Source organism: Clinocottus analis, unplaced genomic scaffold (genome assembly GCF_023055335.1).
Source record: "Clinocottus analis isolate CAN_PGR_092001 unplaced genomic scaffold, fCliAna1.0.p SCAF_16, whole genome shotgun sequence".
NCBI lineage: Eukaryota > Metazoa > Chordata > Actinopteri > Perciformes > Cottidae > Clinocottus > Clinocottus analis.
Genome location: NW_027175887.1, coordinates 9859452 through 9887061, shown reverse-complemented (window position 1 = coordinate 9887061; position 27610 = coordinate 9859452). Strand labels below are relative to the sequence as shown.

The following is a 27610-nucleotide window of genomic DNA, read 5'->3' as shown; positions in this document are numbered from 1 at the left end:
AAACAAAAGTTGATTTATTTTTCTCATCTCTGACGTTATTCCATAGAAATAGTCACACACCTGCAACATGAATACATCCACTAAGCTATGTCCTCTTATTTGATTCCTTCAAGGAAATTGAATTGCTTTAAAAACGAAAAGCGGGCAGCTCATAGGACATCTTCATTCATCGTTTGTTCTTACATCGAAGTAAATGGAAATATCCACAGAAAGCAGCTGAACACTTTGCTTCTGCAGGACGACGCTGCGCTGGCTGCGTCATACACGCTCACAGTCAAGGCCAGGCCGTAATCTACAGAAGCAATGGAGCTTACAGACTAATGATGTTCCACACAGGAGACACAACTAGAGGTGATGTGCGAGTAAGAAGGTGTTGGAGGAGGATCACTGCACGCTGCACCCTCACTGGCTTTGATGGAAACCCACGATATCTTTCTTCATGCCACACTTGTACGACACTGTTCACTTCTTTAACGACAGAGTCTCCACTGATTATAAATGAACACTATTAGAATTCATATCGCTGCATTATTTACTGACACTTTCTCTCATCACCATCTGGTGCGGTGGTGCCATGACATTTAGCTAACAGCTATGGAGGTAGGCAGGCGGCCATTCCATTTGAAGCCGGTCCATGCCCTGGAGACAGACGGGGGGAGATCAATGAGGGTTTCATCTCTCTCATTGCTTTTATTGGGTTTCTACAACACGGGCACACACACATGATCAAGCATTCAGGCATCAGCACACACGGGCGGACACAGACATGGACAGATGTAAGAGCAACTACAGCTGTAAAGTAATACAGCGTTTGACAATCAGCATCAAAGCCAGAATCATTTCATTGTGTTCATTGATCATTTATTATAATCCTGGTCAGAGCTATTGATCTGTTACCAGTCAATGTGGAACGGAGAGTTTGGGTCTTATGAGACTGCTTCACTTGGATTGGCGACTTATTGCTGATGAATTTAAATGTTATGAAAATCGCTGTGGGGATTGCAAAAGGCTGAGCTACAAAAACAGCGCGGCGGGCGCTGGTGTCTTGGCTCGAGGACACGTCAGCAGTTCAGCCAGTTCTGTAAAACTAAGCAGCAAAATATGTTGTTTGTTACCGCCTTTGAAAAAAACATTGCAAAGTGATTCATATGAGTGTTACTAACAGCTTGAAATGAATGCTCACAAATGAAAAAAAACATGCTAATCTGCAGTTTCTTTTTAAATTTTTAAATTTATATTTTATTAGTCTTCAAAATCTCACATACATATATTTAAATTTTTCAGATTCTATGTATGTGGCAAACAGTATGCTTATTTTCTTACTATTCAAGTATGGAAATAAGGAGAAAGAGAAGTAAAAGAAAAAACAAACAAACACACATATCAATAAAGAAACAAAAACAATACCATAATAACAAAACTATCAATAAAGCAGGGAGAAATCATCCTAATCTGCAGTTTCAAGGAAATTACACTTTAATCTTTAAACCACCACAATTAAACTATCCAAATGACAGCAGTTTATATTTCAGATGTAGCTAGTCAAAGCATAAGATGTGTTGTTTTGTCACTTTAAGTGTTGTCTTTCTCACCGTAATGGACAGCTTCTATGACATTAATGGTTTGCTTGCCTAAATGTCTCCTCGCTGGGGAGACGGTGATACACAACAGAGGGAAGCAGCTCAGAGTGAATGATTTGCCCCTCTCGCTTCTCCCTCTCCTTCATCAGCGGCATTCATCACCATTAGCGATCATTAACAGGAGTTAGTGCTCGTTAGGCAGCTCGCGGGCATCTGCAGCTCGCCGCTAGCACATCTCACCGCTGACACGTCGACTGAGAGTGGAGTTCAAAAAGAGAGCAGGGAAGGCTAAGCGGGGTTAGGGGGAGTTGAACTGGTGTGAAGAGACATTTCTTTGGGAGACTAAACACGAGGGCTGTCCTTGACTTTGGAAGTGAATTTGTTCAAGAATCAGTTGATTTAAATGTCAGATTTGTTAAAACAGTGTCTTTCCACGAAGAATCGCAAAGAAGCAACACATCTGGTGTTTCCCAGATGTGCTCATTGGTTTTTGGGAAATTAAAAAAAAAGACATCTTAAGAAATGTTAGTCAATTAAGACCAAGACAACCAAGAGAGGGGCAGCTCTACTAGGAACATTTTTTTTTTTAAATAACTGAATATCAACAGTCTGAGGGGAAACTACACTTAAATACAGCAATAAAAAGTAAGTTACAGCCAACAAAAAAGATTAGAAGTAAGAATAGATGATTTTTCTTTTAAACTACGGTTTAGAGTTGAAAACTCAATAAGGATAAAAAGGAATATGCTCCTGAGAAACTTGCAACACAAAGGATCAAGGTCTCAACTCTTGGGTATGTTAGCTAAGATAACAGGTAACAATAAACTATACAGAATCTCAGGACTGAAACAGATTTGAGGAAGAGGATCAGTGCTGTCATAGTTTGTCAATTATTCAGTTATTCAACCAGCAACCAACTAATTTGATACCAACAAAAAACGCTTAGGCTCTGAGAAAAAGTGGTGAAAGCTTTCCAAACTCTACATAGATTGAATACATAAATATATTGTATGTTTATTTATTAATTGACAATGAAAATAACTGTTATGTGCAGCTCTTCACTGGATTGGATTCACCAGATTACACACACGGATGAGAGATTATTTACATTTTTAAATCCGTGTGTTTTCGGTCTCACCTGTGCACCTGGACACGCACGCGCGCACGCACGCACGCACGGACACACACACGCACACACACACACTTTTCCTTTTTAATGATCTCTCAGGGCAGAGGAGCCCATCATGTACGCATCCCTTTGCTGCTGTGAGTGAAAGATAAGTTTATTTCTGACTGCGAGTGACAATTAAGGTGGTTGAACTGCCACCTGTTGCAAGGTGCATCACTACACAGCGGGAAACAGCAGGTGTGATGACATAGTGACACCAGGAAGGTAATGGAGGCGATGCTTCTGGGAAGCTGTCATTTTGTGTTCTCGCTGCTTTTGATTTTCACTGGTGGGAAACTGGTGATGTTTTTACACTATCTCATAAAAAAGTGGTGCCGTTTAGTTTCCCCCCCAAAAATATAAAGATTATTTCTTTCCTTTCAATACCACGCCATTGTAAATACCCTTTGTTGCCATTATTGATCTGATATATGATTTGTTTTATTACTCACAGTTTGACTTCTCCTCTGTATCCTTTATTATTAAGCCTCCCGATGCTCTTGTGTTATTTTAATTTGATCTCTTGCTTCAAGGTATTATCCGTTTGTTTACTTTCACACTTCATTAAAAAACAATTGTCGATAAACAAAACAAAACGGTACTTAGGAGCAATCTTAGTGGCAAACAATGAAACTTACTTACAATACAACCATAAAAGGCAACTTTAGCAGCAAATGCATACCATACTACACTTTTGCTCTCTACATGCACATAACTACGATACCATATGACACAAATAAAATGTACAACATTTCTTGTATCAGGTTGGCCATCTGCCCTCTTGTATTGAATTTTAATTTCTTTTTTTAAATTAGCTGAATCAATAAATGGAGTGCGTCTGGGTGGCCGAGGCTAGATTGTGATTCGATTTGTAAGCCGCTGTGTTTTGCAGGACAGACGGCATCAAACAACCTCTAAAAATAAAGCTTTATGCTCATAGAGCCCAGTTTTTATACAAGCACGTTGACTTTCAGTAAACTGAAGCTGTGTCTCTGGTCATGCAGGAAATACAATCTGAGCCCACTAGCAGGACAGGTCAGCTGCCACTGGGCTGACCGGGACCTCTCTGTGTCAAGTATGCATGATGGTTTCCTCCCTCAGTATACATTATGGTTTCCTCCCCCACTCATCTTACCGTTACACCTTCATCAGGACCAGAGCTGGTCTCTTCTAGCTAAAGTGTGGCTGCACACTGCTCCATGACAGTTGGATGCTTCGAAATGCAGACGACAAATGACCCATCAGCGACCAATAAAATACAACTCAACTTAACTCCAGTGCTTAAAAAATGTACTAAAAGCCATTCCTCTCAAATAAACTTGGGGGTTAGATGCATTAGGAAAAACAAGAGCAGAGGAGGTAGAGCTACAGAGGGCAGACACTCTGTTTGGTCACCGTCTAGGATTTCCAGATTCATGCTTAAACTGAACACTAACATTCATGCACGGCTCTAACTTCCAGTTTTTGATTCTAAGAAGAAGAGCAGCTACTATTTGTTTCCCTTTTCCTATCAGTACATACTGCAGCTTTGGTTACAAAATAAGCATACTGTATGCATTCAATTGGGACATAACATCGTACCATGAACTTTGAATCTCTTGCCCATGTATCAGCTGCAGTGCGTCAAACGCGACCGGATGCAGAAGGACATTGTGGTATTTTTGGAATATTGGGTTTGAAATGAAATGTACTGTCACACTAGATAGCAGAGATGGAGATGAATAGAGGGATAAAGATGCTGAAGGCCCATTGGTTAGTCCCTGTGCTCCATAAGGACACACTCAACCGCCCCATTCCTCTTGTTCCCATTTGTTTGGATATTTGTTTCTCCCCCTTTTCCTTCAGATCACTTCTTCATCCATCTATCATACAGACTGGCTTTGATAACAATGAGGGTTAATGATGGAGCCAAAAATGACACTGACCATGAAGCTCAGCATTTTGGCATTACAAAGCCGTTCATTCATGGATGCTACTGAGCCTTTTGTGATAATGGTTGATAATATACGCTGTGATCTAACCACCGTTTTCAATCAATACATTTAATCTGATGGGAATGTTTATTACATTTAATTACAAATTACCATGTTAGGCGAGACATTTGCACGTTTATAAAAAAATAAATATGTATCTGTTCTTGTAGATAAGAATACAATTGACAGAGGTTTCTGGATCTGACACAAAACATTGAGGATATTTCAAAGCAGTTATAACAACATTCCAATTATTTAATAGAACAAACTAAGATCAATAAATGTCACCTACCTGTATGTTGTCAAAGGACGTTTTGTTCGTTACGTCATACAGCAGAAGCAAAGCTAAAAAAAAACAGAGAAAAGATTAAGTGTGTAGTTTCAAAATGAATTGACTTGCAAATCATTTCAGTGATTAATTTAATATTTCCTTTCATATTCCTTGACTTCTGAACTTCCTATAAAATTCAATCATAAAAAAGTAAATTTTCGCTGTGCCTAAAACCGATTCATTGGAGTTATTTTTCTTGGCCATGATCACGTCCTGCATAACAATGAGCCACAATGAGTAAACAATTGTTTACCTGAGGGAACTCAAATGTCTGCCGGACCAAAGCTATTCAAACCTTAAAATGTTGTTTTTTTTGCATTTGTCTTACATTTAGTTTTAATGTGAGATATTCGCAGGTGAGAATTTTGCATTTTTGTGACAATTATTTCTCATGCCCTCGATGGAAAGATCTTTTGAAAACAAATACATATATCTAATAGTATATATGTAACTTTTGTTAGCGTTCAACTTCACATGAATGACACAAATATGAGAAAATCGGAGAGAACTTTTATACTGCAAAGATGCCTCAGTACATGTCTCCCCATCTGTCCACGGAGCAGTTTGCCCAGGGGTGCAGGTATGTGGGAGGCAGCGAGGGACTGTGCAGCTTGGAAAGGAGGCAATTCAGAAGAGACGGACACGATGAAGACTGACAGCTAAGTAATAAAGCAGAGTTCGTGCCCTGGAGCTGTTTCTCACCAGTTTGCTTTCAGCTGTAACTTCAAAGTTGAAGCCAGGACACTGAAAATCATAAAGTGTGTGTGTTTGTCTGTTTGTTTGTTTTCATGTGTGCCTTTCTGCCAGCTGTATTAAACATTAGTTCCATAAAGGTGTTATTAAAGCTCCTGTAAAGGTCAGTCTCAAATGTTATTTGTGAAAAAAAATGATTAACCAAATCGAATCCTTTCTGTATATGTTGTGCAAACTATAGTAACGAACTTTTGTTTACTTTTAAGCGCTGAACACAACAGACTTAATTAAGAAGTCTCTTCCGCAAGATTTACTGACAAATGGAACAGTGACCTTGAAGTCTGAAGGACAAAATGAACATGGACGTGAACACAGAAGAAAGAAAAATTTGATAAAAAAATAAGCTGGGATGAAGAAAGCTTAATTGGTGAGACACTTTACGTGTGAAAACGATGATGGAAGAACAGGAAATGGGAATAAAAGACCTTATGATGAGCGTGTGTGTGTATCTTCCTCACACTTTATTTTCAATACCATGTGATTTCATTGAAAATCATTTGAAAAGCTTTAATTTGTTCTTATTTTCATTTCCCCTGGTGCATTGTGGGTTTTATGAATCTTTTCAAATGTTCAGTTTGCGCTTCAATGCTGTTCATTAAATTAAAGTTATGAAGCAGAACGCAATTACAAGGTCAGTAAATCACCAAACGTTGAAACACAAGCAATAGTTTTTCTTATTAGTCAGCGTCAATTAATTACAAAGGTCATATTTAGAAAATACAAACAAATCATTTTGTTCCATTTAAAACATTAAACAGTTAATTACCCATTTTAACATTGCCAATTGTATTATCTGTTCAGCTGTTACCATGTTAACCAGTTTACAATATATCTGCTTGGCCTGATGGTGTGTGTGTTTGCATGTCAAACATTGTGTATTTTAATTGGTTTAAGGTCACAAAAGAACTCCCGCCAGACTTCTTTAAACTGTGCAACCTGCAAATCCTTCAGTGTGTCATACTGCCAATGTTATTAGTTTATAAATAATCAAAAGTTACTGTGGCTTCCCCCTCAACCTGCAACAACTGCTTTTGTTAAATGAAGAGTTCCCAGTGGGGGTAGAATGAAGGACAGAAGTAGACTTTGCAGAAAGAAACTTAAGTTTCTTTTCAGAGTTTATGAGAAGCGCAGAGAGACTGGCAGTCGACTTTACACACGTTGTGAAGGTAAGAAGGAACATCACATCTGTGTTTGAACAAAGTATTGAAGGCTTGGGAAACCAAAGTAGCATCTCCTTTGATAAAACCCTTCAGAGACTTCAAAACATCCCCGACAGTCTGCTGCTGAAACCGGAGTTTCTTCAGGTTAGACGACATTGTGTTGTGTATCACAGATCATAAATCGGCTCAGTATCTTCATGTGTGTTCAAATAATTAGAGGAGTACTTTTTGCAGTGGTATAAGCATAAAGTACATTCATTTATATGACCCTTAAGCTCTCACAAATCATACAAGGTAGGTCGTATACTATGGAATGGTGTCTGAGGTGATGTGGTTTTAAGTTCCCTGAGACTGGACTTGCTAAAAGTCCTCCAGGGTCTCCTTTTTCCAGGAGACCGACAAATAAATCCTGCTATACTTATGCAGGCTAACCACCTACACGTGACATGCATGATGAGGTTAATACACACATAAAACGACAAACACATACAAAATTGTGTCAATATCAAGTAGCAAAAAAAAAGGAGAAAAGTCCTGCAGCTATTCTCTGTGTGCAAATGTAAAATCCTTTAGTTTTTCTCCCAGGAACATGTCATATAATATCAAGCTGTTATTCAATGAAACACTTTTTTATGGTTTATGCCCAATTTACTAAAGATAGATTTCCAGCTTTGTGAGAAACCAATGGAGTGTTGCCTCTAAGAACTTTCTAAATGAACTTGCATGGCAAATAACAATAACATCCCGATGACTAAAAAGTACTCAAAGAAATACATGAAGACGTACGCTCGTCTGTGATTACTGATTACAGATCATCAAAGAGTCTCACGCATCCGGAACGTGTTGTTCTTCCACTCCAGGAGAAGAGTTATGAAACCTCAGCGCTTGATAATGCCGCACAGTGGAAGAGGAACAATATAATCTACACTTCAACACTTCCACGGCTGGGAATTGTAACTAGTATATACAATTTATTATCATTGCAAGACGGCAAGTCTAAACAAGAATTCTCTAAAAACTCACTTTTATTGGACCTTGATGTGCACAGGAAGAGTATACATATATATTGTGGTAGTTTATGTGCATATATGTTTAGAGCCTCCTCTACACACCACCATGATGTGTGGCATATATGTAATCTACACTCCATGCATTCAGCTAAAAAAATGTAAAATCTGAATGTTGCAGGAAAACACTCTAATAAAGGCCATAATCTGCACATTAGGGTGCATGAACAAGCATCGGAAGGGTACCAGAACATGTGGATGACTCAAAAGCGAATCCTCTGTTGTAAAGCAATAATAAAACGTCTAAAACGTCTATAAGTGTGTATATGTGTGTGAGCGTCTCACCATGGGCGTCACGGTAGTAGGCATGAGTGACACTGCGAAACCGCTCCTGTCCAGCTGTGTCCCAAATCTGCAGAGAGAAAGAGAGAAAAGGTAATCACTGAGAGAGGAAGAAGTTTCTTATCTTTTTAATAAGCCCTCTTTGCTGTCTCGCTGGAGCTCATTGTGAAACCCTCTATTCGATTACAGTCTGGAATATGGAAATGAGATACGCATGACTATTGAATAGTCCATTGTTTTATGAATTCAGCATTGGAAAAGTTCTGTATTTGTTCTGGCCACTTCAGGGCAGCGCAGTAAGCTGTAACACAATATTGACATCAACCTTAATAAAGGGTAATCGTAAAGATAACAGCAAACCGTTGCTGGAATGGGAGCATAAATTAGGTGTATCAACTCTCTTTTGGGGCTGAAAATAATCAGAGTGAACACAAAGAATAAAGCTGAAGGCTGTAAATTTTAAAAAAAATCAGCTAAGAGATGGTAAAATACTCTATAACACAGTAGTTTGATGAATTGGTAATACAGTATAACACACCAATTAGTCAAAATTTAAGGTTAGCACATTGTGTTATTTTTTTTTCCAGTATACCTAATCTCATCATACTGAGTAGTAATCAGCTGTGGTTTGTGCCATTCCTAAGGCTATATTCATAAGACTAATAAAGTATGCCTTTTTCATCAGACAGACCAGTCTCTTCTCAAAACTTGGCTCCAATAGTAACAACATTTTATCTACTCGCGAGCAGACCTGTGCAGGTTGACTGCAGATATTACTTGTTTTTGCAGATTTTTTCAGCATTTCTTTTCTGGACCCTCTCTTCATCTTTCTCTGTCTGAGACGTGTCAGCTTCATGCTGGTTCTGTCTCTGGATCACACCCCAGGGCAACCATCCCCCCTGGATCCGAGTTGCACTAATGAAGGACGCCAATTACTGGAAGAAAAATATCTCTCCCGCTCTCTATTTGTAGGCTGCCCGGTGTTCTGCAAACTGACTTTGAGCCAATTAAACCCAAATGAATACATTACGGAGCAAAGTCTTGCTCCACCAGCCTCCATCAACCCCTAATAAAGATCATTAGGGATGATTCACACAATTACTAGCGCTGTGTGAAAATATAAAAAAACAAAAACAATGCAGAGTTGTTCTATGAATATATTAATGAATCCTAATTTGCTTTTAGAGGCTTTTTGCATCAAGATCATTGATTTCTTCACGAAACAAAAGCTAAACGCTAAAGCTAAAATGGGTTTTTATCTCAGAGACAAACAGGATCTGACAGTTGGCTACAATGCCACAAGGGTTAAAGCCTTGTTCTTATTTGGCAAACACCTTTCTCTTATAGAAACAGTGAAGGAGCAGTTGTTGATGATTGCCAGGATGAATGACGATGAGGATGAAGTTCTTACCTGGAGCTTCACCTTGACTCCATCAATGTTCAGGACTTTATTCTGGAAATGAAAGCAATACATCATAAGTGACAGGGCCTAAATTTAAACACGCCTCGCAACGGGAAAAACACGTCCTTCAGGGTGTAGAAAAAAAACAACCACAGGTGTGGGTCTGCATCAATTTGTGGTCAGACACCTGGATGAACGCGCTCTTCCTCTCATCAACTATACACACTCTCCTCTCTCATCAATATTGCATGTCTCCACATTCCTTCGGCCCCTTTTGATGAAGCCTCGCCTCTTTCCTCCAGAGGATTAAGCCCTCTGCTCTCTTTGCCTTCCTCCGTCTTGGCATCTCGGGAAGACGTTCCTCTGATCTCGGCTTCAAGCTGCGCTACCGCGCAGCAGAGTGAGGCTCAGCCAAACCGATGTGCACTTTGCTGGGTCAGAGAGCTCGATGCACAAAATGTTAAACAACCGACCATCAAATTAAATTCAGTCTGAATTAAAATCATCGCTTTGCATCAAATATTGCTGTACGAGTCCCTGCAGCTCATTTGCACACCTGGCCTAAAAAAGAAGTGACTCAGAGGATTAAATCATCTCTGAGGTCTGAACCTGCCCTGTGCTCTGTGCCCTTCACCTCATTGAGCAACGTCACTGCTGGTCAAACAACTAGAGGACCTCCACATCTGTCTAATTTACACTGTCAGGCCGTAGCAACACTTCCACAGCTTCCCGTGTGTGGAGGACATTAAGGATGCGATTCTTTCATCAATTAAAATGCAGATTATTTCATTAATTAGTTTTAAAAATATCAGAGATTTAAATTATCCTGAACCTAATGTGGTGTCTTCAAATTCCCTCGTTTTATCCAAATGTGGGTCCAATTCCCAAAGCTGTTCTGTTTACTATCAGCCGACCACTTCTGGTCATCGTTTGAGTTTGAGAGGAAACGCTCATGAATTCCTCACATGATGCGTTCCCATTGTCCATGAGCAGGTGACTGCTGTAGAAAGTAAGGAGGTCAAGATGTTCTTCAGTGACCCGCTTGTGGGCCTTATGGTACACCGTTGTGGATTACAGCACCTGGTGTTCCTCCACCATCATCCATTCCACATCCATTCCTCGACCCCCGAGGAGAAAGAATAGCTAGTTAACCCCCGACAACACACTGCTAATCTGCCAGCAGAGCACTTTGAAATAGATACGGTCTTTGTTGACGTGTTTAGTTGATTTACCTCCATGGCAGTCACAAAGAAGGAATCTCATACATATTCACGAACAAGTCAAGCTGCAGTTTGTAAGTGTGCTCTGATAGGAATCAGTCTCAAAAGACTTCCTCCCAGTTGCTGTTGTTGTCGCTAAAAACAACCCTCACAATGTGCTCGGAGGCTTCATAAATATTTAGCGATCCAGAAAAAGAGCCTCGTGACAGCAACGTGAGAATTTTGGGTGGTTAGTCGGACTTGATTACATTGATAATTATGTTGCATTTCTTAAGAGGATTTACTGGAAATCAACCAGAACGGGGACAAAATAAGACGGATTTCATGAGCACGGCGAGTGTGGACTGAGCAGGATAAAAAAAGTATCCAAGCAGCTTATATGTCTAAGTCTACTGTGGAAAGACAGGGAATTAAGGTATTGTAGATTACAAACTGTCAATCACACACTTCCAGTAACACCCTCCCCCCTTCACTGTCATAACTTCTTCAAGCTTCAACATGTTATAAGCAGACACAGCTCGGCTCTGTGTAAGTTACAATTTACAGCCGAGAAGCTCGCACCACGTTCAGGTCCATTTCCTTTCCCCGAGCAAATCGCCTAACACGCTTCAAACAGAACACATCTTCAAACACAAACCGCTCTACTTACCAGTGAGACACTGGATTTTAAGCTTTGTAATCTTTCCCCCTAAAAGGAACATGAGGGAGAAGGTACCGTCAATAGGCCGACTCTAACAGCCCTTCACAGGGGTCATAAATTACAAATGTACAAGGAGCTTCCAGAGGGTCCGTGAAGTGTGAGCCAGTAAAACATTAATGACAGCGGTGAGAGGCAAAGAAGAAGAGCATGAGGGCTCAAAACGGTACGAGACAAACTCGCTGTACCGATAACAAAGAATGAGAAAGAGAGGGAGGGAGAGCCTGTGTGTCGCCGTTCCTCGAGGTCTTTTGTTTGATTCTGAGAGCTCAATGGAGCAGAAGGACGCCTGGCCTCAACGCACATGTCAGAAATCAAAGCAATGGGGGAACTAAGTTAGGAACTGAGGGCTCGACTCTGCAGTCAACTCAACTCCCAGCTGTCAAACGCTGACACAGACGTAGACACACACTTCTGCATCCACTAAGACGTCCAGCCTCTGCAGAAGGGCGCTGATCTTATCAGTCAAACTTTATGGTCAATGCCATTTTATAGATATATTTCATGATATACAGTGCTGCATTTTCCTAAAACACAAAAGTGTTAAAATTACAGGATGGTAATGTTATATATTTTTAAATTAAAAACCTATACATTTAGATCCGTCTTCACATATACAAAAATCCTGTAAATCCCAAATCCTGCTGACTTTATGGTCAAACATTTTTCACACCAATTATAAAGCATTTCCAATCCTCCTTATCCCTTTTCATTCCCTTGTTCTCCAGCTTCATTTTCCTTCCACACAATCTTATGATTATAGCACAGAGCCATTCGGGATCTTTAGCCCAGATTTGGATCATAATTAGCCTTCAAATGTATACGGCAATGCCTCAACATAAAGTGGACATATAATGTAATGTCAGGAAATTGAATGAGGCCTAAAAGATCAAATACCATATTTACTGAGGGCCAACAGTAGCTCACAGCCTGCATGTATGAAGCGTATGGCCATCCTTATGTTGTAATATTAAGTTATTATTCTTACAGTCAGACACATAGTGTGAATTGGAATACTTTTAATGTGATGAAAGTAGGTAAATAAAGCAGACACTTTCACATCTGTATTTCAGCAGGTTGATTAGGGACATTTTCTTTTCTATAATACTTGTTACTTAGACCTCCTGTGATACATCATCGTTTACATCTGGCCTCCCCTCCTCATCTCTTCTTCTCTCCTCTCTCGGTCCAGGCTACAGCATCGTCAGCATTTTGAAAACACAACGCACTTTTTCTTCACAAATACTTTTAATTAAGATGTCCTGGGTATTCTCCTGGGAACAGAGGCAAAACAATAAATCACATTACACAAGATACATATTGCCACCTATAGACGCCAAGGGATTAATTCAGTCTCAGCTACGTGGCAACAATGGTTTCAAATGGGGATAATTGCCTCTATATGCTCAATTTGTTGGAAAGATCAGAATAAATTCAGAAAAATACCTTCAATACTTTTTGGTGTCATATTTTTTACTTGTATTGTTACTTTGATTTGTTTGTACATTATACTACTACTATATTAAAATATACATTTCATACACAACTTTGACTGAGAAAGCAAAGTCTGTTTCCCCAAAACATCGCAGACTGTACTTTGAGTGTAATAGCTGGAACCTTCCTGTGATTAACTTTTTCACTTGGGTGACCTGGAAAAAAAGAGACGATTTGTAAGAGCAGAGGCCCTGAGGGCCCTTTCAAAGCGACAATTGCAGGGAGCCAAAGACACAGGCGTCCTCATTAAATACCACAGCACTGGGGGAGCAGTAGAGCCTCATTCTCTTTCTGCAGAGCACTTTCATTTTTTTTTTTACGTTGGTCCAGAATAATCACAGACTTCTCCAAAGAATATCTGACATTGCTTTCAGATTTATTATGGTGTTTTTTCAACAGCTGAGACACGTTTCTTGAAATGGTGACTCAGTTATTATAACCCCCGAATCATAAACCAATCAGAAGAAATCAAATGAAGAGAAAAAACATACGTAACAATAGCTTACACTCTACCCAAAATCATGTTTCCTTCCATCTAAATCAAATGTTTTCAGATGGTACATAAAATACACAGACCATATAGACTAATAATGGTGACATTGATCCATAACACAAAACAACTGCAATTAATCAGGATCAATCAAATCTGAATTTAGAACAACATAAATAAATATCACAAGGCAATTCATTTCCTGAATTGATTTCACTGTAAGTAATGAAGAAGTCATTATTTTCATTATGCTGTATGTATGTAACTATGGTCGCTTGGGGAAATGTGTCTCTTAATTAGCTAAATACATTCTAAAGTTTTTCTTTATACAATTAAAATGTATTATAATGGTTCCTTGTTTACATCTGCTTGTAATTATGCACCATCAGTATTGTTTATAATGTATTTATTATTATTATAATTTCCTTTCACAGTTTGAGCAGGCATTTTCTGTTTGAGCGGATCAACTAACAGGATCAGGCTTTGGGCGAGTATGTTATGGCATTATTGTTTACATATTCACTCTGTTATACTCCTTATCTTGTGTTTCTGTACAGGTATGTCTGTTGATCAACATAGCTCACTATTCCTATCTTTCATGAGCTTCACCACGCTCCACATTAACTCGTCACTTCCCTCCTCTTTCATGCCCTGGTTAAATATTCATGGTGCTCCTCAGGGCTCGCCTCCATAGGTCTCAGTGACATTAGGGCAGCAGGTGGCAAAGCTGCTTTTCATTAATTACAAGCGTCTCCCTAGGCAGAAGTGAACCCTATCCAATACACACAAACACTCACAATTTTACACATGCATGCACACATTTTGGACACGCACCAGGACGGGACTGAATGCTCGACAACTTTTAGTAATGGCTGAGGCAGAAAAGCTCAACCCTAGTTATCGAATCAAACACTCAAACACAATCATAGTTACAATCCAGCAAAATGGCTCAACGTTAAGGTCACTTATACACACAACATTATTGCCTGTTTGTGTGTGTGTCCAACTGTGCCGAAGGCTCACATTGTAGCTCCAACTACCAATTAATTCAATTTGATTTTCAAACAGGAAAAAAAACAAAAACCCTGCCACTTGATGTCATGACGAAGCTTGGCATTTTAATTGCACCCACTCAGAGAAAGGCAGGTGGGAGAGAGTGGATAATGGAGAACTCAGTCAACCACTTCCTCCACAAACTATAACTATGTATTATATATAAATGTAAAGATGCATGGGAATGAGAGGCCAGTGACATGCACAATGACGGAGGACGTTTCAAAGAGGAGCGGAAGCTTTCACAAGAAGAAGATGCAATCATCGAGTCAGAGTCTGATTTCTATAAAGGGTCCTTTATCGTCCCCTCACATGCCAGAGCTGCCTCTCTCCCTGCTGTCTTATTTTCCTTCTCCTTTCAGTGCTTGCTCTCGAAAAGACTCATACGGTGGTATCCGTAGCCTCTCTCTCTAGAAGCACATTTAAAGACTCATCATGCAGATAAGTCGAGGCTAGACAATTATAACTAACACTATTTAAGACTTTCAGTTCTTTAAAGTCACACAATTTAAAGACTTGACTGGCACAATATCTAACACAGGACACAGAAACGTTCAATCACACTCTTTCGTGTCCTCAGCATCAGCAACACTCATCTATAATATAAATCAGCCTTTTGTCATTCGTCAAAGGAACAATCACACACAACTCGATCAGCACCCTTCAACTTATCAGAGCAACAACCTCGACCACACTGCTTCGGTCGTCACATCGGTTTTAACTCCTGCTGATCTACAACGTCTATTAAAAAACCTGCAAAATCAACTTTATATTTGTAGAGGAAGAAAAACAACTGCAAGGTGATTAAAACAAAAAAGTATGTAAATACACGTTCGACAAAGTGCATAGTTTTCCAACGAGGAGCAGTACCGATGTGATGACTAACATCCACTTGTTGCATGAATAACTCTCCCAAAACAAGCTGTTTGAAGATGACCTCATGTTTGTCTGAACAAAGACACTTTCAGCCACTAAACAAAAACACTTCAAAATGCATTGGATATTAATGTACTCCAAAAAGTCCAAACAACACTTCAGCTACGACGCACAAAGCAACACGCATGCACGCACGCACACACTCTCTCTCTTTTCCAGTCAGAGATGAAAGTAAAGAGAATATGATTCATATCACGCTCGTCCTAATTTAATCTGTTTCGGATTCTCATTGTCATGAGTGTCGCTGAATGCGTGTTTGATTTCTATGTGTTACAATTGTTTTTTAAAGAATTTAACTTCTGTGAAAAATTTATAATTTTGATAGGAGTATAAGTACAAAGTAGAATAAAATGGAACTGAGGGGAAGTACTTATGTTTGTCATTTACCATAATGCAAGACAAAGTACATATGCAAATTCTCAAATATGAAAGCCTGCAACCAATTGCAGCATTTTTGTTCAAAAATGTAGCTCCAACTTTTTCCTTCGCAAAATAGTTGCTTAATAGTCGCCAATTGGTTGCAGTTCCATCACACACACGAACACACCACCACTAGGTGCTCAGTTATCTGCTCGTTTGTCCTTGGCAGCTTATCTTTTTTTGTTTTTGTACACTGCACACATTGGAGCACATAACATTTGAGCTTTCCACAGAAACTGCCGGCATTCGAGCAGATCGCCTGCATCACAAAACACGGTGACTATTCTGCAGACTGTGCCAGTTTTCACAAACATTAATGGCCAACAGTGATGCAAGAGAGGCTAACAGTGTCTCGCTAAAGCCAGAAGAGAGAAACAGATGTATAACAAGCCTGCTTGGATCTCCACTCGCTTCATTAACAGTTGACACATCTGTAGAGCATCGTTAGCGTGGGTTTGTATATTGTGTGTGCGTGTGTGTGTTTGTGTCATTGACAGCTACTGAATTTGCCGCAATGCGATTGACTGAAGGGGATTGAACGGAAACCACACCAGTGTCTCACTTCCTGAAGAGTGATAGACAGCCATTTGCCATCAATAATCTATTGATAGTCTTTACCGAGCAAATACACTTTCATACTCACACAGTATGTGGGGCCACAGTCAATCACTGTGTAATCTCGCTGGCGGTAATCACAATGAGATAATCTTCCCAGCTCAGCTGTGATCAGTGAATTGACTTTCGAACACATTTTCATCCTGTTTCGCCGCTAAGCTTGTCCACACAACAAGGACTCAGTCTTCCAGCGCAACCACGACCCCCTGATCACCAGAGGAGGACCGAACCGAAGGAAGTGCAACCTCTGTGATGAATCGCATGTCCGGATGAGATGATTGGCTAAGCATTAAGGGGTCAGCGGTCTGGCAAGAAAGCAATGTTTACAGGTTCAATTTCAAGTAGTTTGACAAGGAACATCAGTAATGTTGGTGCAGTGTGAAGTCACAGCTTTCAAACACAGACATTTGTTTTGCCTTCTTCAATATCAAATTCATCACACCCTTAGATTTTATTGTAAGGAGGATGGAGGGAAAGGAAACTATGTTCTTAGTGGTCATGGACTGTGTTAAAGCCGTACCACACACACACACACGCACACACACACGCACACACACTGTCAAGAACATCCCAAACACCCTCTACAATACAATACAGTACAATATTGCTTATTTCAAGGCAACATTTGGGTATTTGTTGTTTGTAAATTGATCATGCGTTTCGACAACCCGAGATTCACTCGTTTTGGAATAAGCTTTGCCAATCTGGCGTTCCCCTGCACTGTATTGGCATTTTGGATTTTTTTTTACAGCATTTAAAAAAGTCAAATTCAGAGCTATATATGAAACAGTAACTTAGAAGTGGGAGGTGTTGCTAAGTGGTTTTATGAACATTAAATGCAATTTCTTAATTAGAACAGCCTGTCACCAATGAGCTTAAATGTGATGAGCTTTTTTTTATAGAGAGTGTGGAGAATTAATAGATGAGGGAGTCTAAGTATATATCGCTCCCATCTCGATGGATCTAAGCAAACGAAAGGCTAAATTAAAATCTTATGTAAATGAGATGCATAGAACAATCCAGCTACCATATTCTATGTATATCAATATATTTTAAAAGGTGACTGAGTTCATCATTATAGAACGATTTATGCGCCGTCTCATCTCCTTCCTGTGGAACACACACATCCTCACTGCCATGGACGTGCACACACACTCTTAAACATTGCCTGGATAATACGATGAGACATATTTCAATTATTCAACAGTCTATTCTGTTAATAAATAGTTAACTTATAAATCAGTCATTGCTGATGGCCACAAACCAGACTGGTCAGTTCACCAAAGACAATGAAGGTCATTGGACAAATGAGCCACTACAAAGCTTCAGAAGATGCTTCATTCATGTAGAGAAATACAGAACAAGTGAATTCAGAAAGCAAATCCTTCCATCAGAGTGACTTGGCTTTGATCCTGGTTAATTATGATAAGAGCGATCATTTTGTCATGCTCAGGGTATCGGAGGCTCGAGGTCAAAGATCCCTATATGTATTTTAAAAGCCTTTTTTCGTTCTCAAATGTATCCTTATTTCAAGTTTTCGAAGAACATTTTGCTGTTGCCTGTTTCATAGTCCCCACCCCCACATACATACTAATTACACCCAAAAATAACATCAGAGTAAGTGAAAATCTGAAGCAATGGGGCTGTCAGTTACGTGTGAAACTCTCCTGCTGTGCTTAAAAAGGGAAAGTGGATTCTGCAGGCTTCGACTCCAAGGTGTGAAACGTCTGGTCCGACTTGTGGCACACAGCGGTCAGACTGTGTCGTGAGCGTGAATGGGAACCTGAGCGGCGACCTCTGGGGAAGCGGAGAGGGGATAGTGGTGGCGAGTTTTTTTGGGATATTACAAGTATCGATATATTTATGTATACACGTTGTCAATTGACGACTGAGATGAGAAAAAAAAGTAAGGTCCTTATGGTGTCGCTAGAGGGAAAGAAAAGGATCACCAAAGTCAGGAAGGATTCTCCTCTGCCGAGCATGATTTTCTGTTGAATATCGACTGGCAATCCATCTCTCAGTTTTTGAGATATTCGAGTCTGAACCAAAGGAGCGCACCGTCTGCCATCGTCATCTTTCGAGCCACTAGCATGGCTTAAAAAACAACAATTCTCACCTGAATTTGACATGTGAAGCACATTTGCTCTCAGACCACTCACAAAAGGTCTTGTGGGAAATCCAGACTACAAACAGGGTGAGATGAATTAGTATGCCAGGTATGATCCATGTCTCTTAAACACGTCAGGAACATTTTATGAAGCAGCCCTGGATAGAGTGCATGAAGTAAATCATTGCAGAAGGGAGGCAGCGGTGTGCTGTTTCATATTTCTCGGGCTGCAGAGCGTGGTCTGTGATACCCGACCGCATTTCCAGAACGTCAGATATCATATATAAAAAAGATATGTGATTAATTCCTTGGAGACGTTCGAATATTGTGCCAATTTGAGTTATTGCACGTTTTGTTTACAAATCATGCTGGACCAGGGAGGGGACTGTCACAGAGGTCAACGGTGCTCATGCATCTTATTCAGAGAGCGTGTCATACATTCACAAACACCGTCCAAGCACTTAAACTCCACAACGAGGAAGAGGGAGAAAATAAATGCTGTTTCTCAACTTGAACAGACAATCCTGAGAAGGCTGAATCATATAGATTAGCTGAGACACGGGTGCAATGAAGGACTTTTGAAAACCTTGGGTCGTAGCCGAGAGGACGGAAACTATTTTGAAGATACACCAGAGTGTTACACAAATGAACCAAGTGGTAGTAGTTCCGTCTCCGGCTCCGTGAGTCCATGTCGATGTATCCTTGAGCAAAGGTTAGTTGTTGCTGTGTCTATGATGTAAAGAAACAAATGTGCGTCACTTTGGATAAAAGCGTCAGTTAAATGGAATGTAATCTATCTTCAGACATCATTCAAACTGACTTCCCAAGTCAAACCAGCCGTGTTTTTGTAGCAGGCGCAGAGTGAAATCTGTGGTTGCGTAAGAGGTCTGTCACTCGGGGAGCAGTAGACATAACTGACATCAGCTCCCGTGTCTCTCAGAAGGGTCGAGAAGTGCTGCTCTTCTCCCCTCCATTGCATTCACATCAGCTAAGGGATTGAAAGATTACTTCTCTCGGGTGTTATGAGGCGAGGAAGGTTGTGAAGATGGAGAGAGAAAGAAAGGTTTTTCCACCTCATCGGAAATGAGAGGATGGCTTGTTGGAGTGATGCTGTTTATATTAAACCCTCTGAACATCTTTCATTTCTGCTATGATTTCCTTCTTTTGCATTTTTCTCTCTTAATGGTCCTCTGCTTGACTCCTTAAATACATTTCTCTTCCAGCTTTGTTTTGACATTTCAACCACTGTAATGAAAGAATCCTCTGGGAAGTTAACAATAGTGCTTTTCAGTAAATAACATTTGGGACTCATTGTGTTTACAGCTTGGACAAATTAATCGACTGTCCTACCGCTCTTTTTAACTGAGATTCAGCTGAGAAGTAGAAAAAAAAGAAAAGAAAAACTAAATCTGTCTTCAGACTATAACTTTTAAATGAATAAACAACACATTGCATCCTCAACATTTTTTTTTGTTGCAAAATACCAAATATAGTGTGCTAGGAAGGAAGCTGAAGGAAACAGAATGTATGATGGATGTACAATTACAACTTGGAAAGTTTATATTGGTCCCTCAATGTGTGAAAATCATATTGCTCAGTTTAGCTGACACAAAATATTTCACGTGTTTGGTCACAGATGCTATTATATACTGGATATATATATATATATATATATATATATATATATATATATATATATATATATATATATATATATATATATATATATATATATATATACAGTGACGACCCTCGTCCTCCCGTACCCTAGGTGTCCCTGTTTGAAATCTACTACAGGTGCGGTTTGGGAGCGTCGTCAGCCTGAATGAGGAACACCTGAGTTGGAGTGGCCTGGCGATACAAGACTCTGCATTTGGTAGCAAGCCGGGCTCTTCTCGGGTGGAAGAAGGACATCCAGAATGTCACGGACACTGCCACCAGTCTATCTTTTGATTTGTCGCTTTGTTCCTTTGCCTTTATCTGAGTTGGTTCTATTTTGGGGATTTTGGGATTGTTGAGAATAAATTGTTTTGTTTAGCCGCTGCTCGTTTGTCTCCCTCCTATGTCGCAACCCGGCTCCAAGGCTGCGACAAAGGAGGGAGACAAACGAGCAGCGGCAAATCAAAAGATAACTGGTGGCAGTGGTTCTTTCCGCATTGGTTATTATGGAAATGCATTAGCCTAAATAAAATGGAAATGAATACACAGTACATGGTAACCAGTACGTCTGGTTCTATAATTTTGTCAACAAATCCCATTTAAAAAAAAATCAAACCCAGCAATGTATTGATCCAATTAAGTAATAAAAAATGGTTTTCTATGTAGCTAAAGCTTACTTTGCTGTACTGTCGAGCCGAGCGATGCAGGTAAAGGTGAGTGGGGAAGTATTGAGCAAATGACTAATTCATTGTTTGTTTCAGTCTTTTCACAGGAATTTTTGGAAGTAGGACATATTGAATATTAATTAACGTCTACATAATGATTCTCGACCCAAATCAACCTTTTGGTAAAAAAGAAGAAAAAAAACAGTATTATGGATTTAAAATGACTATTTTTAAATACTGTGAGATACCAACAAAATACTCAGGCCTAATATTATGTACCAACATGTTGTGAAAAAACATGTCATCCCGAGTCAGCTGTTTAGTGTTTCTCTCTCTGTATGTTTCAGGTTGGAAAGTTCCACTTTTCAACCCTTATTTGACATCTTTTTACATATAAATAAAGTAAAATGCAGTACTTGATGGCATTGCTTTTTGTTATTCAATGTGTTGAATGTCTCTAATATCTAATTAGTTACTAAAATTCATTTGATAACTAAGTGTAATAACAAACAAACAAATCCAGTCAACCAATAAATGTGCAGTTTGCTTCTCAGCGGTGTCTTTTCATCCTTGGCAGAAACAATATTCTGTTCATTGCAGCCCTGCAGAGCCAGACACGACAAGATGAGACTTTTAATAGATAATTGGTTATAAGTCCTGCTGCTTCTGATACAATTCATAAAAGAGACTACAGTGCTTGAGCCAAAACATGGCTATGGTCATGAGATGTGTTGTGCAAATATAAATTTAAGTGATTTTTATGTTTAAAAAATCAGTACGCAAGAGCATGAGGAACTACATTTTAAGGCCTTTGCAGTCACCGGACACATTCCACAACCCGATGAAGACCTCCTGCTTGAAGATAAAAAAGAAACCACACAATGAAGCAGAGACGAGCTCTGCCCTTTACCCTGCCCATCGGTTAGCACCTGCATTACCATGGCAACTGATGACCTGGACATGCAGCAATGGAGGTTACAAGTGTGTTTTCTGCAAAATGTGCTCTGAGCAAAAACCTGAACATGAGGACTTTCACCACTCCAATGGAAATCTGGCTTTTCTTTGTTATTCAGCAGTTTAAAAAAAAAGAAAAGAAAGATTGTACCTTTGTGAAAAATGACTTAAACTTATATAAAGGTCTAGGTTTGAGCTGCAGCTTTCAATAATCCTTTACACATGTAACGGACTGGGATTCATCAGAATTTGAAGACCACACATTCTGTGTGATGAAAATAATTGTAGTATAAGCAACCCTTCTTGAGGGAGCTATAGAGGTGAAATTGCATCCAATAAACCTGATTTGGTCGATAGGTCATTGCTGTAAACGTGCCGCAGGGCCATGTAGATAAAAGCAGTCCTCTTTCCCATTAGTGTTCAGCAATAATTATAAATCAGAATGACACCATGTAACAGGGGAGATCTGGATGGAATTAATGAGTAGATGATGTCTTGTTTTTCACTCTTTGTCTATGAATGTCTGGCATTTATAATTTCTTCATACTGAGATTTCATAATCAAATGCAATTTTTGCATATATTTTTTCTTTTTTTCTTATGACTGTGTATTTTAAGCCTCTCAAGGCACAAGTGCCGCTCTGTAATCCTGAGAACATGCTGAGGCTTAAACGAGATGAGACTACAATAAACAAGGGAGGAGGGAGGAGGGAAACAGCACCTTTGCTGCTTTGAAGTGAGAATTGGATCAAATCCCCAAACGAAGCAAATTGCCCGTCTTTCCCACCAACTGAAGGGATCAAAACAACCACTTCCTGTGTCCATGTACAAGACAAACACAGAGGATCTTCATGCTTTATCTTCGTGCTTTTCCGTATTGTTTAGAAGATTTGTGCAATCTCATTAAGAGAAAATGAACATGTTTGCATCCATTACATGTGTAAGTATGTTCAATCATAACTTGTGAACATTGTGGATGTATGCTGAATACAAATATTCCCTTAGCAATAGAGTTTGTGTCAGAAAGGAGCTTTGAGGAGCCTTGAGTTGAGGACTACTTCGCTTGCACTGAAAAACTGAACCATTGAACAAGAAGCCATGCAGAAGAGAACAAGGAGATAATGAAATTATTTATGTCACTGCGCCACACTGCAATTAAATAATAAGTCAGTATGACAAAAGAGCTGACTAAGCACCAAACTTTATGAGTTTCGTACTTTGTCCTCAATGAGCACTAAATGCAGCTGGCAAAGAAAGCTGAAAGCTTCTGCTTTGCTGAGATGGACCCAAATATACATCGGGACCACAGACAGTGTTATAAGAGACGTTACATAAGTAAATAAATCAACTGCTCATCCACCCACGAGCTCATCCAACCCACTCACAGGACTATATAATGGTTGGTTACTTTAGCACACACACACACACACATGCACACATACACACAAACACATTCACACGCCTCCCAAGAGAATAAAGGATCTAATGTTGCACTTTATGTAAATGGTGTTAACTTTGGAACCTTTAAATAGCGTTTCAAAGCACGTTACTTTACCATCACATGTGGGGGAGTTGGGTGAAGGTAACAGTCAATAACTGATAAGTACTAACCAGGTCAAGAAGTGAGTAAGCAGTATAATTATACTATAATATACAATATAAAGTCATTTGAGGCAATAGGAAGGTTTTTACAACAATATCTCTGGTTCTGCCGCATGGATTTTGATTTACAAACTGTCCATTAGAGTTTGACAATGATGGAGTACAAAGCTAAATCAGTAGTGCTTTGAACACCTCTCAGACACACTGCCAACAAAAACTGAATATAGTACATGTTATAAAAAAATAAGGTTTGCTGCATTCAGTCAGTGTAAGGCCTTTAACTCATATAGATCTGTTGGAAAAGACAATGAAAGAGACAAATAAGCGAGCTCCAACAGAAAATTGCACAGAAAAAGCTAAGTGATTGATTAGAAGGAGAAGTTCCTGACGTGACCCTGTGCAAGAGGTCACTATCGAGCCGGAGTGACCTCTTGGAGACTCGATCATCAACCAGGAAAGGAAAAAACTAAAGCATGTCAATCTAATTTAAGAAAATCAATATCCTATTTAGTACATACATGACCCCGTTTACCAAACGGTACTAAACCTGACAGTGTGTGTGCAGGCATGTGGGTGATTTGTTGGTGTTTAGTTGCATTGATTTTAACTCACCCTGAAGTCAATGCCCACAGTGGAGATGAAGCTGCCAGCCAGGAACGCTCCGTCTTTAAAACGGACCAGTAGACACGTTTTCCCCACACCAGAGTCTCCAACCAGCATCACCTGCACAGGAACAGAAGAGGGAAAACCTCAGACAGGAATCACAGCAGGGCTGAACTTAGAAGCACAAAAAAATGTACAACTGGATGTGTGAGGGCAAAAAAACTTGACTGTCGAAAAAGGTTCAATGGTCGAAAAGGTGAAAGTCAGAAAAATCTGAAAAAACTAGCAGAGAATAATGTATAAGCATGAATAAAGGGAGCTTTTGCTTGTATGTTTAGTTTGGTTTCAGTGTCTAATTGTTTGTCCTCCAGGACAAATGAATCATTCAGCTAAATGTGTCCTGGTATTTCGGTACATGGCCAGTGAAGAGGGTGTATGTGAATGAGTGTGTGACTGTTCATTCTAGCTATAGTAGGGCATACTTGAGCTTTGTTGCTTCTCTTTTTAATGCCAGCTGTGATGAAGTTAAAGGTTTGGTGTGATTACTGTTATCTTCTTAGCTGGGGGACTGCGACGGCCGCGACCCTGGAAATCAAAAGTGCCTCTCGGGTGCAGAGATGAAGCAGAGAGGAGAAGAAAGACGGAGGCAGAAGACTGAAGGGATGTGACAGGGTCAGATATAACATGTGGGAAAATGTCATATGTATGAAGATATATTTCATCCAGTCATGCAAACTAAACATAACAGCTAGATCTGCAAATAAATCGATTAGAATATTATAGATTTTGATGTAGATCACATAACCAAGTGTCTTCAGTCCAGGCTCAAAGTGAAGGCAGTGACTACTGGCTGCAAAGATGCTGTACTGTAGAAATGGTAGTCACTGTACCTCACAAATGCCTATCAAATATGAATATATAGTTGATGCGCTCACTTCAAACAGCTGCTTTAAATACACGGAGGATGTGGCACGAGTCCCTTGAAGCTCTGAGTTCGCACCGAGACTCAGCGGGTGTGAACGTGTGTTTGTGTTGTGGTGCTGTGACGTCTCCCTGTGCACTGGCGAAGCACCGTGATGTGCACGTGCTGCAGGGGCACACGCGCATTCAACCAGTTGCACGACGCGCGGCCGTACGTGTGCGCGCTTTTCCCAGATCGATCGTCTACTGACCCAGTGTCAAGAGCTCACTGCTGCTGTAGAATGAATACAAGGTGATCGTAAAGCGAAAGCCAATGAGCGCCGAGCAGGATGCGACACTGGCAGAGAATACGAGCACCAGATTCAGCTTACTGTGCATTTATTCCATCCTCTCCTCCTAAAAAGGTAAACAAAATCTCCAAAAAAGTGTCCGTCGGATAATCATAGTAACGTCAGTCCCACTCTGCTCATAGTTTTAGTGACCTCTGTGACATATTGAATATCTATACCTTGCCCTCGTTATTTTTCAGCTATATGGAGTGTAACATTACACAAATGAAGGTCCTACCTTGAAAGCGATGTCATAAAACTCGCTGCTGCTGCTGACGGAGGGTCTGCTGGGATGGACCACGCCGTTCATCTGCACGATGCCCGGGCTGCTCCTGGCTGCTCTCCCGGTCCCTTTCCCGGAGGGGCTGCCGCCTGCAGACGGGCTGCTGGACGCGGCTTTGCCTTTGGCAGCCTTCTTGCGGGACATTTTTTTTTTTTTTTTTTTTTAAGATTTCAAAATGATCTGTATTAATCTTAACTAAAAGCAAACTAAGTGAAATCTTCCAAGAGGCGTAAAAGTTGCAGCAGCGAAGAACTTGAAATATGAGCTCTGGTTTCACCTGCGCGTTAGACGCATGTCCGACACCTCCTCTACTCAAAGTCGGAGTGAAATTGTCCCGAAATGGAACACCCCCCAAAAATATAAACTCCGCGCTCGTTTCCGTTGTTGTCCAGCCGCTTCCTGCTGTTGTCAGCTCTCTCCTTGCAGGACAACAGCTTCGATCAGCGCGTTGAGGCGACACCAATTAGATGTGATGAGGCAGAGAACTCCACCTTGAGCGCACATCACTCAGACCGCAGGGGCGCTGAAGAGAAGTAAAAGCCTCGGCTCTCCATCCTCGGGACAAGTTTGCTTTGGAATGAGGTTGCGGCAACAAACCCACTTAGATAGTAAGGTTAAGGCAAATATCATGATTTGGGTTCACATAAAGTCTTTCTGTCAGAAAGCCCTGAAGGCAAACGTCTCCCTGTGCGTCATTCCCACGTTATAAACTCCATCTAGTCCTCAATGACGAATATCCGGGTCAATCATAAAGACTGTGGCAACTTTCATCACATGACTGAACGTTATCTGTGACAAGGAAGTGAGGGACTATGGACAATGTTCGAGGTGCTGAAAAACAGCTGCATTTTATTTTTCCGTATCTGACTCTGGTGTTAGTCAAGATATTTTTTCTCTCATATTTTCTTCCATGGATATTTTCTTGCCATAATTTGTCTGATGGAATTAAACAAGTGTGTTCTAAATATTTAAAAAAAGGCACTTATATTTAGAGCGATATCCTGCTTTATAATGTCTTGCATTCTTATATAATGTGGAGAAAAATTTGTGGAAATGGAAACAACCTGTGGAATGTGCTGGAGATGTGATTTCAATAATGCACCACAAGAGGGCGATATCAGAATATAAGATAGAAAGTGATCAAACGCGGCAGAACTGCAGGGTAAAGTTCAAGTTCATGGATAAAATGGATTATTGTCAAATTAATAAGGCTTAATCAGAACTACTCTCCAATGATGTCATTGTTTTAGACATACAATAAGCCGTAAGTATGGTGCAGGATAGATGAAGTCCGAAGGGAAACCATTTCACATGTATCTGTAGAAGAAGCAAATCACAGGATTGAATTGATTTTATTTACATATATAGTTGGTCTTTATCACAGGGATTGACGTAAAAATATGTAATAAATCAAAGTAAAGAGAAGGTTTCTTACTTTTTTTTCCATGTGAAAGGGTTTTACTATCTTTAATTGTATTTTTGATTTTGGGTTATACAAAATAAACTGAATCGTATTGAATACACAGTGCTGTGCAATCGGTGTCTGATTTAAGATAGAATACATATGTAAATGGCTGTTTCTGTTTTAAATGGATGCTAATTTTCAATATTTAAAAAAATCTCACCCAACCCCTGTAGTTCTTTCACGTACCTCCATTTGAGAACCACTGCTCTATCTTACAGGCATCTGTACAGACAACCTCATTCAGCCTCAATCAACAAGCTGGTTGTGATCAGAGCAGAACAGTCAAGGCGACAGCAGCTGGCCTCCCAGTGACTCTTACCCACACCCGCAATAATTCACAACACAATTCAAACGTCTCTCCATGGGAGGATGTCACTCTTTA

General features: G+C 40.0%; 1 protein-coding gene across 1 annotated transcript in view; it reads right to left on the bottom strand.

Moving 5' to 3' along the window:
• Nucleotides 1–26444, bottom strand: part of LOC137786584 (ras-related protein Rab-26-like) — a 36845-nt gene extending 10401 nt beyond the window's left edge. The window contains exons 1-5 of the mRNA XM_068578559.1: nt 25719–26444; nt 24240–24350; nt 9726–9767; nt 8318–8384; nt 5014–5066 (exon numbers count right to left, since the gene is read on the bottom strand). Of these exons, the coding sequence (XP_068434660.1) occupies nt 5014–5066; nt 8318–8384; nt 9726–9767; nt 24240–24350; nt 25719–25907 (462 nt within the window). The 5' untranslated portion in view covers nt 25908–26444. The remainder of the gene's footprint in view (nt 1–5013; nt 5067–8317; nt 8385–9725; nt 9768–24239; nt 24351–25718) is intronic.
• Nucleotides 26445–27610: the final 1166 nt, after the last annotated feature.